This window comes from Eptatretus burgeri, chromosome 1, assembly GCF_056783735.1.
Source record: "Eptatretus burgeri isolate ZD-2024b chromosome 1, Ebu_testis_v1, whole genome shotgun sequence".
NCBI lineage: Eukaryota > Metazoa > Chordata > Myxini > Myxiniformes > Myxinidae > Eptatretus > Eptatretus burgeri.
This window is the reverse complement of record NC_140961.1, coordinates 162,435,888-162,456,154: the sequence shown is the minus strand read 5'-3', so window position 1 is coordinate 162,456,154 and position 20,267 is coordinate 162,435,888. Positions and strand designations below refer to the sequence as shown.

Genomic DNA, 20,267 nt, shown 5'->3' with positions numbered 1-20,267 from the left:
TGCGTACAGTATACACAGTACCAGTCATGATGAGTACAGTATACACAGTACCAGTCATGATGAGTACAGTATACACAGTACCAGTCATGATGAGTACAGTATATACAGTAGCAGAGCAATAAAAGGGAATTATTCGGAAATAACGGCCATTTCCAACGGCCACCGATCACCCAGGGATCGAGATCCGAGACCACATGAACAAATAACACGAAACATTGAATCAAATCCAACGGCAACAGGCAATTAAAAACATTTTTAAAAATTAAAATAATCAAAGAATCATAAACCAGTAAAAGGAAACCAAAAAAAAACTGTGAGGTAAACCAATAATAAAATAATGATAATATTAATAATAATAATAATGATAATGATATAAAAAAGTAGTAAAATTGAACCGATTTATCGTTAACTTTGAAACATTAACATCGGAGTCCGTTTTTAACGTCATCTTGTGGATACTCGACTTTGTAGTCGCTTGCCGAAAAGATCGATCGACGCTCGTCACGACGATCGCTCAAATGCATCGTGCGTTCGGCTATCGATTGGTCGGCCTTGATTCGCCTCCCAAGCAACGCCGGAGTGGGAAACGAGTGAGACAGAAATAGAAATAAAGTCAGAGGGACACAGAGAAAGCAAGGGACAGGCTCGGTTCACATGGAACGGATAAAAACGAGACATGGACGCGGATTTGCATCTTGAAGGGTGTCCAGTCGCTGTCTGGGACGGCGGGACTCAGTGACAGCTTGTCCGTCCTTGTCCGCCCTTGTCCGCCCGCCTCGATCACCTGATTCATTGTGGTATTTTCACGATTCACATTGTTCTAATTGTCCCCACGTTGTCGATCATTTCCCTCGCACTCCTGTACACGTTCTAATGAAGTCTTTCATCTGTCCTTCCCATCCGCACGTGTCTCTCCAAGCTGTCCGACGTCCGTCCTTCTACTCAACGTTCCTCTTCTTCACACCGCAACGTTTGTCTTTGTGCCCGACATGGACGGGAAGATGGACGCCGAGGCGCTTGCCTGTCTCGCCTCTTGTCTGCAACACGGGTGGCTCCGACTGTACGGTGAGTGAGCATTGGCTCTTTGTCGATGTCCGTCGCTGTCTGCACCGGTCTCTCCTTACCTGTACCCGCGGTGTACTTTGGATGTCTCTCTGTCTGACTGTCTGTTGGCGTCCCATCTTGTGCCGACATGTCCTGTCTGCTCGACGTTGGCTTTCCATGTCTGTTGGAACTCTTATTTCCCCCATTTCCCCCCTCTACCCTTCCGTACATTCCCCCACAATTCCTCTTTTCATTGTTACATTTTGTTTCCTGTTTTGCTCCTTGTTGTCTGTCCATCGACATGGAAAATGTCCTGTAGTTTGACATCCCCTTTGGCTCCCTTGCATTCTGTCTGACGAACTGGACCGTGGGGATATTGTTTCCATACATCGAATACCCCCTTCATTTACCCCGACCGACATAACCATCAGCCCCCCTCTTTACCCCCACCTTTACCATCACCCCCCTCTTTACTCCAAACTTCAACATCATCCCATATTTCTCCCATCTTTACCATCAACCCCCCTCTTTACTCACAACTTCACCATCAACCCCCCTCTTTACCCACAACTTCACCATCAACCCCCTCTTTACCCACAACTTCACCATCATCCCACATTTACCCCCACGTTTACCATCACCTGCCTCTTTACTCCCAACTTCACCATCATCCCACATTTACCCCCACCTTTACCATCACCCCCTCTTTACTCCCAACTTCACCATCATCCCACATTTACCCCCACCTTTACCATCACCCCCTCTTTACTCCCAACTTCACCATCATCCCACATTTACCCCCATCTTTACCATCACCCCCTCTTTACCCACAACTTCACCATCATCCCACATTTACCCCCATCTTTACCATCACCCCCTCTTTACCCACAACTTCACCATCATCCCACATTTACCCCACCCTTACCATAAACCCCCCTCTTTACTCCCAACTTCACCATCATCCCACATTTACCCCCACCTTTACCATCAACCCCTTCTTTACTCACAGCTTCACCATCATCCCACATTTACCCCCCATCTTTACCATCACCCCCTCTTTACCCACAACTTCACCATCATCCCACATTTACCCCACCTTTACCATCAACTCTCCCTCCTTTCTCCCAACTTCACCATCTTCCCACATTTACCCCCACCTTTACCATAAACCCCCTCTTTACCCACAACTTCATCATCATCCCACATTTACCCCCACCTTTACCATAAACCCCCTCTTTACCCACAACTTCATCATCATCCCACATTTACCCCCACCTTTACCATAAACTCCCCTCTTTACCCACAACTTCATCATCTTCCCACATTTACCCCCACCTTTACCATAAACCCCCTCTTTACCCACAACTTCATCATCATCCCACATTTACCCACATCTTTTCCATCAACTCTTCCCCCTTTCCTCCCAACTTCACCATCAACTCTCCCCCCCCCCACCTTTCTCCCAACTTCACCATCAACTCTCCCCCCCCCACTTTCTCCCAACTTCACCATCATCCTGTATTTACGCCACTTTTACTGTCAACCTCTCTCCTTATTCCCACTGTCACGATCAACCCCTCCCCCCTTTTCACTTTTCCAACTTCACCAAAGTCCAAAATCTCTCAACCCTGGAAATTGTCATGCAAATAGCAATAGCTCATGTTCTGCTGCATTACCTCTCCACCTCTCCACCTCTCCACCTCTCCACCTCTGCACCTCTGCACCTCTGCACCTTTCCACCTCTCCACCTCTCCACCTCTGCACCTCTGCACCTCTGCACCCCTCCACCTCTCCACCTCTCCACCTCTCCACCTCTCCACCTCTCCACCTCTCCACCTCTCCACCTCTGCACCTCTCCACCTCTCCACCCCTCCACCCCTCCACCCGTCCACCTCTGCACCTCTCCACCTCTCCACCTCTCCACCTCTCCACCTCTGCACCTCTCCACCTCTGCACCTCTGCACCTCTGCACCTCTGCACCCCTCCACCTTTCCACCTCTCCACCTCTCCACCTCTCCACCTCTCCACCTCTCCACCTCTCCACCTCTCCACCTCTCCACCTCTCCACCTCTGCACCTCTGCACCTCTGCACCTCTGCACCTCTCCACCTCTGCACCTCTCCACCTCTCCACCTCTCCACCTCTCCACCTCTGCACCTCTCCACCTCTGCACCTCTGCACCTCTCCACCTCTGCACCTCTCCACCTCTGCACCTCTCCACCCCTCCACCTCTCCACCGTTCTTGTAAGGAATTTTTCTGGAATAATGTTATTTTGTGGCTGAGTCGGTTTTAAAATCCAGATGGAAATGTTTCACTTTGGAATGTTTGTAGTTTGTACCATGCTGGATATCTTATCATCGTTTTGCTATTATTTGTGAAGGAGGGATCAGCAAGTCTTTTTGTGAAAAATGTTCATACCAGGTCAAAGAGGAAATGATACACAACACTGAATTACCATGGAGAACAAACAAGGGGTAATGTTTTAAAGAGTAAAGGTCAGCCAAGCAGACTCTTGTGTCGGCCAGGTGGAAAGATGAGACGTTGATATGAAATTACAAGAATGTTTGAACCAACTTGCCTTCCTCCACTGTCTGGGTTTCCGTGCATCTCCTGATTTGGATAGCCTGGGTTTCCGTGTATCTCCTGATTTGGATAGCCTGGGTTTCCGTGTATCTCCTGATTTGGATAGCCTGGGTTTCCGTGTATCTCCTGATTTGGATAGCCTGGGTTTCCGTGTATCTCCTGATTTGGATAGCCTGGGTTTCCGTGTATCTCCTGATTTGGATAGCCTGGGTTTCCGTGTATCTCCTGATTTGGATAGCCTGGGTTTCCGTGTATCTCCTGATTTGGATAGCCTGGGTTTCCGTGTATCTCCTGATTTGGATAGCCTGGGTTTCCGTGTATCTCCTGATTTGGATAGCCTGGGTTTCCGTGTATCTCCTGATTTGGATAGCCTGGGTTTCCGTGTATCTCCTGATTTGGATAGCCTGGGTTTCCGTGTATCTCCTGATTTGGATAGCCTGGGTTTCCGTGTATCTCCTGATTTGGATAGCCTGGGTTTCTGTGTATCTCCTGATTTGGATAGCCTGGGTTTCTGTGTATCTCCTGATTTGGATAGCCTGGGTTTCTGTGTATCTCCTGATTTGGATAGCCTGGGTTTCTGTGTAACTCTGATTTGGATAGCCTGGTGTTGTTTTTTTCTCCTCTGTTGCTAAGGAAATCAATATTTTGTGTGTACTCAACGCGTGGCTGTGTTCATGTCGGTGCTTGTCTGGTGCGGGCATATTGCCTATTGAAGACCCTCGTATGTTGCTTAGCTTGGCCCCGTGTACCGCATCACGTTCCAGATCGCACACCGACACGGGGCCCTCACACCATTTGCTTTGGGTTCAACACTTCCTGATTGATTGGTCGTTCTTTCTGAGATGGTGAAACAAACTGTAACCGCAAGACCTTTCCTACAATTCTCATGTTAACTGTTGATGGGTTTTCTTTGTTTGTGGCTCATTAATTACTTTTCAGTGGCAGTAAGTGCTTTAAAGAGCTGTTCCGTGTTGAGTCATTTAGTACTCTATGTGGAAGTCGCTTTTGTCCGTTCACTGAATGCTCAATAGTGTGTATACAAGTCTGTCCATCACGAGGTTCATCTACATTCATCAAAGAAGGCAGACAGCCGGTTGGCGAAACTTCCGGCCGATTACAAGTGCATCGGCTGAGCTGTTCGTGTGTCTGTGTTCGATGCATTCCTGCAGGATGAGCCATTTGGAGTGTGTGACACATCCTGGAGCATGTACGCTCCCCCTAACAAAGGCTATTTCACACTCGTTCTCTTCATTTTATTTATAATACAGTACGTAGAGTTCGGTTGTGATGTCATCTTGAAGGTCTTTGACGCGTTGCACTCGCTATGCTTGTCATTCAGAGTTGGCGAGGGTTCTGTCTTCCTTTGGTTTCCTACTCCTCGGCCTTTCAAGGGTTTGTTACCTTTCTGCTGTTGACAAAATTCCAATGTCACGTTGAGGGAGGGAGGCCTTCGTTCTGCAGTGGACTGAGTTTGTTGGTGAACTCGTTTGAAAGATTCGGCGGACGTTGAAGAGCCCACCTTCCATTTTAAACAGAGTGTGCCATCGTGTTCCGGTTACCCACGTCATCGACTCCTTCCCAAATTTGGAGAGGACGTGGGCACCGACAGTCCAGTCAATTTCCAATGGGATCGCCAACACGATGCTCGGGACGATCCTCGACGGTCGGGGGGACACTTCGGATCGGGGTCTTCACGAGGTGGTGCTGAAAAACAATGTTTGTTAGCGGTGCTCTCAATGCTTGGTACTAAGTTTGCACACTTGTCCTGGAATAGCAACGTCACACAATGGTCTATTGTTGGGACGGATAGGACGGGATAAAAGATTAAGGTTGTTTGCTTCAAATTGACACGAACCGTACTACTTGTTCAAAAAAAAACAAAATAATCAAAAATTAAATAATAATTGGGAGGAGGGTAGTGTGAAGTATCTGTTTTGCAGTTTGTTGATGATCCCATTGTTCTCCAAACGTTCATATCCACCGAGACGTTCCTGATTCGCGTGCCTCTTGTAATCACGTCTCCCTTTTGGCTTCTTTCAACATATCGTTCACTCATTGGATAAGTTAATGTTCCCCAAGGTAAGGAGTTCCAAACAAAGTATGCTCTTTGTACCGTGTTTTATGAAGTTTCCCTGAAACAAATTCAGAAACCTGCCACCAAAAGAACCACTAACCACCACCAATGAAGGAGAGTATGAAATGGTCCTTGTTGTGATGGTCAACCCTTGGTGACTGCAAATCGGCTGTTGTGCATAAAAGTGTTACAAACCCAGGCAACAGTTATAAATCTGGCAAACAACAAGGTTGGTTAAAAAAAAAAGTCTGGTGTTGGCTTAATGGTTAGGGTGGTGGGCTTGGGATCCTACATGGTCCTGAGTTTGAATCCTGCTCGTCCGTTCAATTAATACCAGGCAGGGTTGACTCAGCCTGTCATCTTTTAGAGGTCGGTGAAATGAGTACCAGCTTGCTGGGATGATTGAGCCATTCGAGTATCCTGCGTCGGAGTGGCGACCCATCCAGGATTGTGCCCAACATCCCAGGAGACTGCTGAGTCAGCACCGACGATCTGCACAGAGTATGGTCCCGATGGATGGATGGATAAAGAGGACAAGCCGTGGGATCGAAGAAAACCAAAATCAAACCCCGAATCTGTTCGATCGATCGAAAGCACGTGTATTGATTCGTTCATTGGCGACAAAGGTGGACTAACCCTGAGGGGAAGACGTGGCGGTTGCTGACTTGGTGTAAAAGTTCATCTCTCCTTGGATCGTGTCCCGGACGTGATGGCACAATGTGTGGCGCGGAGCCGAGGGCCACGTTAAAGGTTTTATTGTGCCGAGGCTGTGGGAATGTATTGCCCTGGGAATGCCGTGACTCATGAGATGTCATTGTGTTTTATTTGATTGTTGTGTGGACGGCGAAAGATTCAATATGGGAGTGATTTTCGATTCTCGGCGGAGCAGACTTACCCCCAAAAGCCTCTCTGCCGATTTTCGAGTCGCGCTGGAAGTTTGCACTCTTTCATCGAGGACTAGTTGCAGGGGTAGCCGGCATTGCCCGGTGCTGTTCTCCATTCTAATCCTGCTGGCATTTTGAAGAAATCAGTTTTTTTTTAGTTTTTCTGTGGGGCCGAAAACACATTCATACACCCACTAAGCACTGGGATCGGGAATCATTTAACATTACCTTTCACAGAGCTACAAAGGTATCGACACTTTTGAGCGATTTAAAAAGAAAAATTAAAATAATAATAATTATTTTTGTCCATAACACTCCCCAGTCCTCACCAATGAACCTCTAAAAGTTTGATGAAGAGCCACGCACACGCTCACACCTCTCTTGTGATATATATATATATATATATATATATATATATATATATATATATATATATATATATATATATATATATATATATATATATATATATATATATAGATATATATATATATATATATTTGTTTCCCGTGATACTGAGATGTGATTGTATATCTCAGGTTCTGCTTGGATATGTCTGGTGGTGGTCTGACGATAGATGGGGTTCATAGATGGTGGGGGGGGGGGGGAGGATTTTCTGGAAAGGAACGGTTCTGGCTTTGTGCACAGATTGTGTACATTGTACATCGCTCAGGAACCGCAGGAATCATCAATTGTTCTTTGGTGTCTGTGGACCGGAGGCAACACCTTTCCCATGGCTGGATTGTGAGAAAGCCAACACTGTCGGTTTCGAGGGGAAACGACCCTAACTGCCTTTGTGTAGGCAATCTCCTCTGGCGGGTGTACCTGGAGTGCACTCGACGGAGGTGCTCACTCACACCGTTCACTTCTCTTCGTGCAATATCTCCACAGATTGTGCAACCTCGACTGTCACGTGACTAAATATCGGCCTGTACTAATGCTATCCACCCCAACTGCCTTGACGAATGTCTGACAGCTTGTGTCGTGAGCTTTTATTGTTTAATGCCGTTGGTGTAACATCTGTTTACGAGACCTAATTTTTGGTCGCTCGAGCCAATTTGTACCCCATTTGCAATGGACTTCATCAACTAAACACCGACCATTGTCAGGAGAGTTTCCAAAACGTTGCCCGTCACACCTCGTTCACTGATTGAATGTAATTGCTTGTGCCATGACCGCGTATGTAGGCCGAGCACATGAGTGTCGCGACGATCCCTCCTGTTTGCTTGTCCGTTCGTCGGTGGAACGGATGGATGGAGAGCAGCTACAATCGCCAAATCTGGCATTGAGCTTTATTTTGTGATTGTGTCGGACGCGTTCAAGTGTTTGAGGTCACGAAGGAAAATATATAATGAAGATTAGTATACAGGAGTATATTTACTGACATCAAAGTCACGTGACAGTAGAGCTTGGTGCCATCTGTCGAGTGGTCACACACAGATGAATCGACGGTGTGAGTGAGCACAGCCATTGAGTGCATTCTTCGCTGCCCTCTTCAGGAGGGATTGCATTTGGCTCGCTGTCTGTCTGTCTGTCTGTCTGTCTGTCTGTCTGTCTGTCCGCGCACAATGTGCTAGCGTAGGCCACAAACACCACCTTGTGGTAGCCCGTATTACACGTAATGTATTTTTTCCAACCGAATACGTCCATAAAGTATGGAACGTGAATCCGATGTAATAAAACCGAAAAGATGTTTTTGTCGACGGTATGAACATGACCTTCTTGGAGGTGAATATATTCTGTACACACCGCACAAACCACACTCAAAACAAGTCCTTCTGAGGGTGAGCAATCTCTGATTGCTCCTTTTCTTGTTTAACCTCGCAATGATGATGGCGTCGGATACAACGGACCGCTTTGTGGTTTTGATGAAACCTTTGTTCAAACATGAGCACGAATGAGCTTTTCTCAAACATGTTTAGACTCTCCTCCAGCGACTCGTCATTGTTTGCTATCGGTGTTTCCCCGCCATGGCTGTCGCTGCTCCAGGGTTGGCTGCATTTTGCCTCGCGTCTCACTCGTAGAGCTCCGACGTGGATCGGCCACCGGTGTTCTTCTGTGCAGAACCCTCATTCGGTTGCACTTAATGCAGCATACCTTCCACTTTTAATGACCCCTTCCTGATGTGCAATATAAAGGGAATGGATATTTTAACTGCCATCTGAGGCAGATTGCCCTGACGACTGGGAACCAAATCGACCACCGTTGTTGCCCCCCCCATCTGCTCACCTTAGGGATTTACTGCCAAACAACTCACTACACTCGTGCAAAAGCTCGTTTGGCTTGGCGTCACACGACCACTGCCTCCCCTGACAACTAATTATGTCTATGAAGCTGTCATTTTGTGCACATGCCATAAAATATACAACTATTGCATTCTCTCATTGTAATTTGGTTAACCAATGAGAGAAATTCCTCTTTCCAGAGTCAAAAAAAGGTAATGAAAACAATTACGTGTAAAAAAAACCCCCAAAAAAAACCCGGACTTATTGTGATGAATCCTTTGAATTTTTATTTTATTTTATTCAACAATATTACTACTACTGTTACTAATCCGCATGCTCAGCTAAGTGGTGTAGTGGACCCCCCATTCCCCCAATCGTGTGCATTGACATTTTCACACTGTTCCCTTGGAACTGCAGGAACGTGAGGTCAGGGCAGGAATTTGTAGTTTGTTCATGGTGCCGGTGATAGCTCGCCTACTCTTCATAAGGACACCGTTGGGTCTTTAACGTCCACCAACGAATGCTGGCAGACTGGATTCCCATTTACCGTCCATCCGAGGGACGGCACACACATTGATGAATCACCCTACCTGTGAAACACCAGGATGACAGTTTATAGCTGGGTTTGGATTCAAACCCAGGTGAGACAGCTTAGCGGTGAAGATGCATACCTCGAGGTCATCCTTCCAGCCGCAACAATAGTGGCCATGTATTTAAGTGTGAAAAATAGAGGGGAAAGGGAAGAGTTAGAAATTTACAATTGAGAAAAATAAAGTGTATGGGATGTGTGGGAGAAGGGAATGATGACTTTGACAGGGTAGGATGAGGGAATGAGCATACATGGTGTGTGCTGTTCAAATGGAGCAGTGGTGAAAAACCACCATTTCTGCATACATAATAAAGAGATGGCCCCGTCAAATTTTTACCTATTCTGAAATAATGGCGAAATGAAATTGCAAGGGAAATGATGCATGGGGAGTGGCATTTTATCTCGCAATAGAAAGAAGGATGTATTACCATGGACCAGGAGATCTGTACAGGGCATTACCATGGACCAGGAGATCGATGTTTAACACACGAAATTACCATGGACCAGGAGATCGATGTTTAACACACGAAATTACCATGGACCAGGAGATCGATGTTTAACACACGAAATTACCATGGACCAGGAGATCGATGTTTAACACAGGAAATTACCATGGACCAGGAGATCGATGTTTAACACAGGAAATTACCATGGACCAGGAGATCGATGTTTAACACACGAAATTACCATGGACCAGGAGATCGATGTTTAACACACGAAATTACCATGGACCAGGAGATCGATGTTTAACACAGGAAATTACCATGGACCAGGAGATCGATGTTTAACACACGAAATTACCATGGACCAGGAGATCGATGTTTAACACAGGAAATTACCATGGACCAGGAGATCGATGTTTAACACAGGAAATTACCATGGACCAGGAGATCGATGTTTAACACAGGAAATTACCATGGACCAGGAGGTCGATGTTTAACACACGAAATTACCATGGACCAGGAGGTCGATGTTTAACACACGAAATTACCATGGACCAGGAGATCGATGTTTAACACAGGAAATTACCATGGACCAGGAGATCGATGTTTAACACAGGAAATTACCATGGACCAGGAGATCGATGTTTAACACAGGAAATTACCATGGACCAGGAGATCAATTACCATGGATCAAGAGGTCTCCTTCGGGGCTCCCTGCTGACATTCTCAAAGTTAAGTTCCGGTTGTTATTTGTCCCGTTTTAACTGTTTAATTTTCTCACCTACATGTTAATGTGTGTTCCTAGTTCGGTTTTGTTTCAAAAATCGTGCTATTTTGTGAGTATTTTTGTCGACGTTCTTACTTGGTGTTTGAGGCCTAGTCCTAGGTTTGAGGCCTACCGGTTCCACTCGGTGTTCGATCGTTTTTTTTTGTTTGTTTGTTTGTTTTTTCTCCCCATTACCTTCAATTTCTATCCTCCCCATTACCTTCAATTTTCATCCTCCCCACTTTCCAAACATCCCCCATTCTCCCAACTAATCTCTTTCTTATCTCAAAAAAAAAAAAAAAAAAATAAAAAAAAAAATAAAAACCCAACAATAACAACAACACGCTCGCCTTCTCCCGATTCTGCTACTTCTTCTTCCTCTTAACTTCCTCCTCGTCTTCCTCGATTTCTTTTTTTTTTACACTTCCATGACCTAATCTGTTGAACTCTCTCATACATTAATATTAACAACAAAAACGATCTTATAATGCTTCATCTTCCTCTCTCACACATGTGGTACTCTTTACTGTTTCACAATGCACTACTCTTCTGCTATTTTAACAGACTGCTCTCATTTCGACCTCTCCTTCATTCCTTGCCTAAAAATCCAACTATTACAGCGCTTCTTCTCTCCATGCTCTGAATTCGCCTTCATTGCATCCATCAAGAATTGTGTTAAATCGCATCTCTGACCTAAAACTTTTAAAAACCACAGTTTGCCATGGATGCTCGCTTTCCATCAAACATTCTTTTTTTCCAACTTCAGTGCCAACTCACACCCCTCACCCCTCACTCTCACTCTCAAAGCAACCATCCCACTCTTCTCCCTCCAAGCCTCCCTCTCACCTCTTTCAAAAATTCCCCCTCACCTTTCTCCCACCTTTCATCCCCCTCACTCTTCCTTCTCTAAGTTGCCCCCCTCTCATCCACCAACCTGCCTCCCTCCACTGCCCTCTCACCTCCATCTCTTCACTCCACCTCCTCAAATCCTCAACTGCCATCTTCCTTGTCTCTTGTCCCCCCTCTCTCCCAGCACCACAGAGCCTTTTCTCCTCCTCATTCGGCCCCCTCCCCTCGCTATTCTGCAATACCCCACACTCCTTCAGCAACCCTCCTTACCTCCCCCCTCGTCCCTCGTCCTACCCTCCCCCGCCCCCTCCACCTCCTGCACCCAAAGCCTCCTCCCCTACCTCTTCATTAAAAGTGTGGACCTCAAATATCCGGGGCCTTCGCTCAAACCTTTCAGATCTTTCCATGCAGGTTGCCACTGACAAACCAGACATTATCTGCCTAACAGAAACTTTCCTCTCCCAAGACGTGTCTGACTCCCAAGTATCTCTCCCTGGTTACTCCCTCTTACGGTATGACAGACCTGAGCCTCGTCCTGGTGGAGGTGTTGCTCTCTTCATCAAAGACTCTATTCCTCACTCTCCCTGCACTGCTCTCACTCACCCACACCCCCAGGAATACCTCTGGCTTCGGCTTCCCCTTCACTCCCACCTCATGTTTATATGTGTACTGTACCGTCCACCGAACAGTGATGACTCCATCTACACCTCACTCTCCGAAAACATGGACCATCTTCTATCTTCTCATCCAAACTCTCTCTTCCTCTTATGTGGCGACTTCAATTGTCATCACGCCAGTTGGCTAGGTGTGGGTACCTCTCTCACCTGCCATGGAACGTCAGCAAAAGCTTTCTGTGACTCATTGGGACTGACTCAATCGGTCAACTTCCCGACCCGGATCTCAACCAATGGTACTCCATCTCTTCTGGATCTGATTTTGACAAATTTCCCTGACAATATCTGCTGCTCTTCCTTCGCTCCAATTGGTTCTTCTGACCACGTCCTTGTTAAAGTGGACATCTCTCTGGCTGTCATCAGAGAACCACCTCACCGCCGTCGAGTCTGGCATTTCACTCAAGCCGACTGGCAGGGTCTCCGAGCAGCCATCAAACTTACAGACTGGTCTCCTATCACTACTTTCTCAAACATCAACTCATCCTGGGAATTCTTTCAAAGAAACTTGTTCTCCCTCATGCACAGATTTATCCCCTCTCGTGTTCAGTTGTCTTACCCTTCCTCCCGCCCTTGGTTTACTGAAGCTTGTGGCGAGGCAGTTGTCCTGAAACAACTTGCCTTTGCCTCATGGAAAGCAAACCCAACTGAGGGCAATCTCAGTTCTTTCCACAAAGCTCGGAACAAGTGTGTATCTACCCTCAGGAGAGCCAGAAAACAACATCTTTCTCATCTCAAGTCTGAACTCTCAGACCTCTCTCCCTCCTCAAAATCCTGGTGGCGTTTAATCAAATCTGTTTCTGGTGTATGTTCCCCCTCCATCCCCTCCCTTACCTCAAATGGCCGCACTGCTGATTCCACACGTGATAAAGCTGAATGTCTAAACTCGGTGTTTGCAGCTAAATCTTGTGTCCCAAACCCATCACTATCTCTACCCACTTTACCCAGTCGCACCCAACTGTCCCTTGACTCTGTATCCTTTTCTCCTGACAAGGTGGAGAGCTTGCTTTCAAACCTCGAGTCAGATTCTGCAACCGGTCCAGACGGCATCAGCCCACGTGTCCTCAAAGCCTGCTCTTCTGCTCTTGCTCACCCTCTCTCTGTTCTATTCACCCTCTCATTTTCCCAAGGTCATCTGCCATCTGCTTGGAAATCTGCTAACATCACTGCCCTGCATAAAAAGGTGCAAAAACAGATCCCTGTAACTACAGACCAATCAGCCTTCTCCCAATCATCAGCAAGGTTATGGAATCCATCATTGCTTCAGACATGAAATCCTTCCTCTTCTCCAATGGCTTGATTTCCAATCATCAATTTGGTTTCAGACCAGGTCACTCTACCCTGGATATGCTGCTACTGCTCTCCCATCAATGGATGGAGGTCCTCAATGCCAGACAGGAAATCCGAGCCGTATCCCTGGACATATCACGTGCTTTTGACACAGTCTGGCACCCTGCCCTACTCACCAAACTCTCTTCCCATGGTATTCAAGGCCATCTCCACTCATGGCTCGCAGACTTCCTCTCCTGTCGCAGTCAACGTGTGGCCCTAAATGGAGTTCTTTCATCCCCTCTTCCTGTGCAGGCTGGAGTTCCTCAAGGTAGCGTTCTGGGCCCTGTTCTTTTTCTGGTTTTCATCAATGATCTCTCGGACTCTCTGGAAAATCCTCTATTTCTCTTTGCCGATGACTCCACCCTCTGCCGTACCATCTGTCATCCCTCAGACCGGCAAGCAGCAGCTTCTTCGCTCACTGCAGATCTGGATAAAATCACAAACTGGTCCAACACGTGGAACATGTCTTTCAATCCACACAAATCTCACACTCTCACTATGTCTCTTCGAAAGGACCGTTTACAAAACCCCCCATCCACTTTCTCAACAATCCTCTGGAAGAAGTCTTTTCTTTCAAGCTTCTGGGTCTCACTATCTGCCATGACCTTTCCTGGGAAAGTCACATTTCCAACCTTGCCTCAAAAGCCAGTCGCCGACTGGGAATCCTCCGTCGTGCAAAGTCCTTCCTCGGCCCTCTTGAGCTCCTGACTACTTACAAAGCTTTTGTCCGTAGCCTGATGGAGTACTGCTCTCCCCTCTGGGCTGGTGCTCCTGCCTCCCACCTTTCTCGACTTCACGCTGTCGAAACCAGGGCTTTTAAGATCATTGGCATCTCCCGCAATGAAGCTGAGTCTTTGGGCCTCTCACTCAATCACCGCAGGTTGGTCGGTGGTCTTTCTGTCTTCTACCGACTCCTCTCCAGCCTTGCCCCCTGCTCTCTCTGCGATTTGTCCCAACCACATTTCCACAGGGCGCTCAAGGTCCGCCAACAACCCCCTTCTGGTAAAACTACCAAAATCACGAATCACTGCTCATCTTCACTCTTTCATTCCTCTTTTTCCCGCCTTTGGAATAAACTTCCTCACTCTATTCTTTCCCATTCTTCCCTCCAGGCTTTCAAAACAGCTGTTCACCACCACCTCTTATCTTCCCCCATCCAAATCCTCGATCTTTTCTACCCCCGATAATCCACCCAAGCCCACTTCCTTCAATTCTCCTGCTTTCCTTCCTGAAAGTCCCTGTAATGTCCATCTTCTCCTCGCCATGTTCCCCGTCCCATCCCCATCCCTCTCCCTTCCACAGTTCACCTGTGTCTGTTCCCCAATGTTTTGTCCCTTCCACTCCCACCCCTCTTGTCTCATGCCTCCTTGCTGTGAGTTGTGTGTTAGCTCTCATACGAGCCTCGACCAAGGTATACAAAAAAAAAAAAAAAAAAAAAAAAAAAGATCGATGTTTAACACAGGAAATTACCATGGACCAGGAGATCGATGTTTAACATAGGAAATTACCATGGACCAGGAGATCGATGTTTAACACAGGAAATTACCATGGACCAGGAGATCGATGTTTAACATAGGAAATTACCATGGACCAGGAGATCGATGTTTAACACAGGAAATTACCATGGACCAGGAGATCGATGTTTAACACACGAAATTACCATGGACCAGGAGATCGATGTTTAACACAGGAAATTACCATGGACCAGGAGATCGATGTTTAACACACGAAATTACCATGGACCAGGAGATCGATGTTTAACACAGGAAATTACCATGGACCAGGAGATCGATGTTTAACACACGAAATTACCATGGACCAGGAGATCGATGTTTAACACACGAAATTACCATGGACCAGGAGATCGATGTTTAACACAGGAAATTACCATGGACCAGGAGATCGATGTTTAACACAGGAAATTACCATGGACCAGGAGGTCGATGTTTAACACACGAAATTACCATGGACCAGGAGATCGATGTTTAACACACGAAATTACCATGGACCAGGAGATCGATGTTTAACATAGGAAATTACCATGGACCAGGAGATCGATGTTTAACACACAAAATTACCATGGACCAGGAGATCGATGTTTAACACAGGAAATTACCATGGACCAGGAGATCGATGTTTAACATAGGAAATTACCATGGACCAGGAGATCGATGTTTAACACAGGAAATTACCATGGACCAGGAGGTCGATGTTTAACACAGGAAATTACCATGGACCAGGAGATCGATGTTTAACATAGGAAATTACCATGGACCAGGAGATCGATGTTTAACACAGGAAATTACCATGGACCAGGAGATCGATGTTTAACATAGGAAATTACCATGGACCAGGAGATCGATGTTTAACACACGAAATTACCATGGACCAGGAGATCGATGTTTAACACAGGAAATTACCATGGACCAGGAGATCGATGTTTAACACAGGAAATTACCATGGACCAGGAGATCGATGTTTAACACACGAAATTACCATGGACCAGGAGATCGATGTTTAACACACGAAATTACCATGGACCAGGAGATCGATGTTTAACACAGGAAATTACCATGGACCAGGAGATCGATGTTTAACACAGGAAATTACCATGGACCAGGAGATCGATGTTTAACACACGAAATTACCATGGACCAGGAGATCGATGTTTAACACACGAAATTACCATGGACCAGGAGATCGATGTTTAACACACGAAATTACCATGGACCAGGAGATCGATGTTTAACACAGGAAATTACCATGGACCAGGAGATCGATGTTTAACACAGGAAATTACCATGGACCAGGAGATCGATGTTTAACACAGGAAATTACCATGGACCAGGAGATCGATGTTTAACACAGGAAATTACCATGGACCAGGAGATCTATGTTTAACACAAGAAATTACCATGGACCAGGAGGTCGATGTTTAACACAGGAAATTACCATGGACCAGGAGATCGATGTTTAACACAGGAAATTACCATGGACCAGGAGATCGATGTTTAACACAGGAAATTACCATGGACCAGGAGATCGATGTTTAACACAGGAAATTACCATGGACCAGGAGATCTATGTTTAACACAGGAAATTACCATGGACCAGGAGATCGATGTTTAACACAGGAAATTACCATGGACCAGGAGATCGATGTTTAACACAGGAAATTACCATGGACCAGGAGATCGATGTTTAACACAGGAAATTACCATGGACCAGGAGATCGATGTTTAACACAGGAAATTACCATGGACCAGGAGATCGATGTTTAACACACGAAATTACCATGGACCAGGAGATCGATGTTTACCACAGGAAATTACCATGGACCAGGAGATCGATGTTTAACACAGGAAATTACCATGGACCAGGAGATCGATGTTTAACACACGAAATTACCATGGACCAGGAGATCGATGTTTAACACACAAAATTACCATCGACCAGGAGATCTATGTTTAACACAGGAAATTACCATGGACCAGGAGGTCGATGTTTAACACACGAAATTACCATGGACCAGGAGATCGATGTTTAACACACGAAATTACCATCGACCAGGAGATCTATGTTTAACACAGGAAATTACCATGGACCAGGAGGTCGATGTTTAACACAAGAAATTACCATCGACCAGGAGATCGATGTTTAACACAGGAAATTACCATGGACCAGGAGATCGATGTTTAACACACGAAATTACCATGGACCAGGAGATCGATGTTTAACACAGGAAATTACCATGGACCAGGAGATCGATGTTTAACACAAGAAATTACCATCGACCAGGAGATCGATGTTTAACACAGGAAATTACCATGGACCAGGAGGTCGATGTTTAACACAAGAAATTACCATCGACCAGGAGATCGATGTTTAACACAGGAAATTACCATGGACCAGGAGATCGATGTTTAACACACGAAATTACCATGGACCAGGAGATCGATGTTTAACACACGAAATTACCATCGACCAGGAGATCGATGTTTAACAGACGAAATTACCATGGACCAGGAGATCGATCTTTAACACAGGAAATTACCATGGACCAGGAGATCGATGTTTAACACAGGAAATTACCATGGACCAGGAGATCGATGTTTAACATAGGAAATTACCATGGACCAGGAGGTCGATGTTTAACACAAGAAATTACCATGGACCAGGAGGTCGATGTTTAACACAAGAAATTACCATGGACCAGGACGGATTCGGATGTAATTGCACATGGTACATGTTTGGGAGCCTCGTTGGTATCCATGGCTGTCTGCGCTGTTGCTGATGATTCGCTAATAAGCGATGAAACTGGTGCGGTAGCTGAGGGGAGTGTATAGCATTGGGATTGTCGTGTGTGTATTATGTGTGAATGTCTTTATAGCTGTGGAGGAACTTTGGGAAGGGTTTGAAACAGCAAAGGGCTTACCTTTGTCACCTTTCTTGGTTGATTTATGTAGCTTTCTTCGGTGAGAAGAGAATGGGACGAGTTGATTTATTTATATAATCCTAGCCACCTGGATTTAATTGATCAGGTGAGGGCTGATTGGTTATTCCCTGCATTCACAGGTGAGAGATGTGGGTGGTTCTTCATTTTTCATATAATGTATGAATGTATGAATATGTATGTATGTATACACCCACACACTCAGAGTAGTAAGCTTTTTACAGAGCCTCAGCCGGTTCTGTGGAAGGGAATCTTTCAACAAGGGTTCCAACCATGGACAGCTTACGGAGCACTACAAGTCAAGATACTCGAATGAAGGCGCAGGAATTCGTGATATATTGAGGGTTCCAACAATAACTCATCTCTTCATGAAAAATACTGGGAGATCTTCAATGTCCACACTTTGTATCATGCCAGGAGATGGGACACCCAACTTGATGCCCATCCCAAGGCCGTCGGAACACATTGATGTATCGATTCACCCGACGTCGGAAACCTCAGGGTGACAGTTTATCGGTGGATCGACATTCAAACGCACGGTACACAGCTCAAAGGCGAGTGTGCATACCTCGAAGATATCTCGCTGCCCGCTTTGTCCAAGCAAACTGGAATCTCTAAAATCGGATTTGAATATCTGTACACAAATGATTACAGTGACACTGTACACCAGCATCGTGATCAAAACGCTTTGTTGGTTGGCTCAAGTTTCTGTACTATTACCTCCGCCACCGAAGGTGAAAGGAGGTTATGTTTCCACGTGTGTGTGTGTGTGTGTGTGTGTGTGTGTGTGTGTGTGTGTGTGTGTGTGTGTGTGTGTGTGTGTGTGTGTGTGTGTGTGTGTGTGTGTGTGTGTGTGTGTGTGTTTGTGCAGGATATTTCAAAAAGTTGTAAATTGATTCGGACAAAATTTGTTGGACAGGTTGAGTGTGTGACGAGGACGAATTGATTTGATATTGGTGAAGATCCTGATCGGAGAATTTGTTGTTTTTTTTTTTTCAAGCGATTCTTCACCATTTGAGTGATGGATTTGAACGAAACTTAGTGGATGACTCGGTTAGGTGACTGGTTCAGGTACGGATCCAGACGTGGTGTATCGGTGGGATCCAAAATGTGAACTGTTCAGCCCGGCAGAGTTATGCGCTATTATCAACTACTGTTGTAGTTATTATTGTTATCCTTGGTTAGTCATTTTGCTTCAGCATGTTCTGAACTTTCGTTCTTCCTATGCTCGGTTGTCGTCTCAGTATAATTGATCCTGGTTGTAACACATTGTTAAACATTACATTCTCGTTTGCTCTTCGTCGAATTAACATAACTCCTGAGTGACTGTGTGCAAGACCTCTCTTGGGGACACTGTATTTAAGAATTCGTACATCATTATTCAGACATTTTCACCATTGAAGCGGTGAGAAAGGAGATAGGAAACCGGAGAGACGTCATGTTACGTCATCTGGACAGGTTTGGAAATCCCAACTTTTGAAAACAACTCAAAGAGCACTTTTAAAAGCGAAAGCAAATGCCAAGTTCCTGACAGCACTTTCTTATCTCTAGAATCCAAGCAAATGGAGAAGAGCGAACGAATGATGATAAATCCCTTCCATAAGCAAACTCTCCCAAGAGGTGGGTAAGATTCGTTTCCCCAAGTCGGCGAGCTGACATATTTAATCCCATATCAAAAAAAATAATGTTACATCGGGATTCAATGAAGGGATCGACCAATTGACACGGGACCAATGAAACTGTCCGAAGGACGAGGTGCGATCAAAAGGTGAACAACTCGAAGGTACTAGGGGTGGATAACATAAATACCAGAGCTGTACAAATACAGTTACAAAGTATCGACATGTCCCCTACATGTAACTTAATAAATGACATATGGGAACAAGGAGAAAATTCCTGAGGAATAGAAATGCAGTTTAATCATCAAACTACCAAAGGGACACTACGGAATGTGGCAACTGGAGAGGAGTGACTTCACTGTGATTTGCCGCACTCGGTGGTGTAATGGTTAGAGTGTCCGCTCCGAGTCTGGGAGTTCGGTGGTTCAAACCCTGGCCGTGTCGTACCGAAGACGGTAAAAATGGTACGTGTCACTTCGTTGCTTGACGCTCAGCGTTTGAAATGTTGAAAGAGCGCGGACAAACCCCATGGGCTGGCGTCCGTGGGGAGGAGGAAATTCCTCTTTCGGAAATGCCCTCCTGAGTGTGGTAAGAAAAAGCTGCGCCATTGTTGTGATGTCACAACCAAGCTGTTAGTTGTACCCCGGCTGTTAGTTGTACAGCTTGGTACCCAGGGTACCCCGGCAAGTGAAAGGTTGTTGACAGTACCATGAGAGAGTGACGAGCTGGGTTCGG

The 20,267-nt window shown here is 45.8% G+C and overlaps 1 protein-coding gene across 3 annotated transcripts in view; it reads left to right on the top strand.

Annotated features, from left to right (window-relative positions):
* The first annotated feature begins 545 nt into the window (after nucleotides 1-545).
* LOC147035896 (ras GTPase-activating protein nGAP-like) overlaps nucleotides 546-20,267 on the top strand; it is a 95,075-nt gene continuing 75,353 nt past the window's right edge. For all 3 annotated transcript variants that reach the window (XR_015049748.1, XM_085847931.1, XM_085847936.1), the window contains exons 1-2: nucleotides 546-797; nucleotides 920-1,065. Coding sequence is in view for 2 of the 3 variants with exons in the window: in XM_085847931.1 (XP_085704057.1) it covers nucleotides 990-1,065 (76 nt within the window). In the remaining variant the exon portion in view is untranslated. The remainder of the gene's footprint in view (nucleotides 798-919; nucleotides 1,066-20,267) is intronic.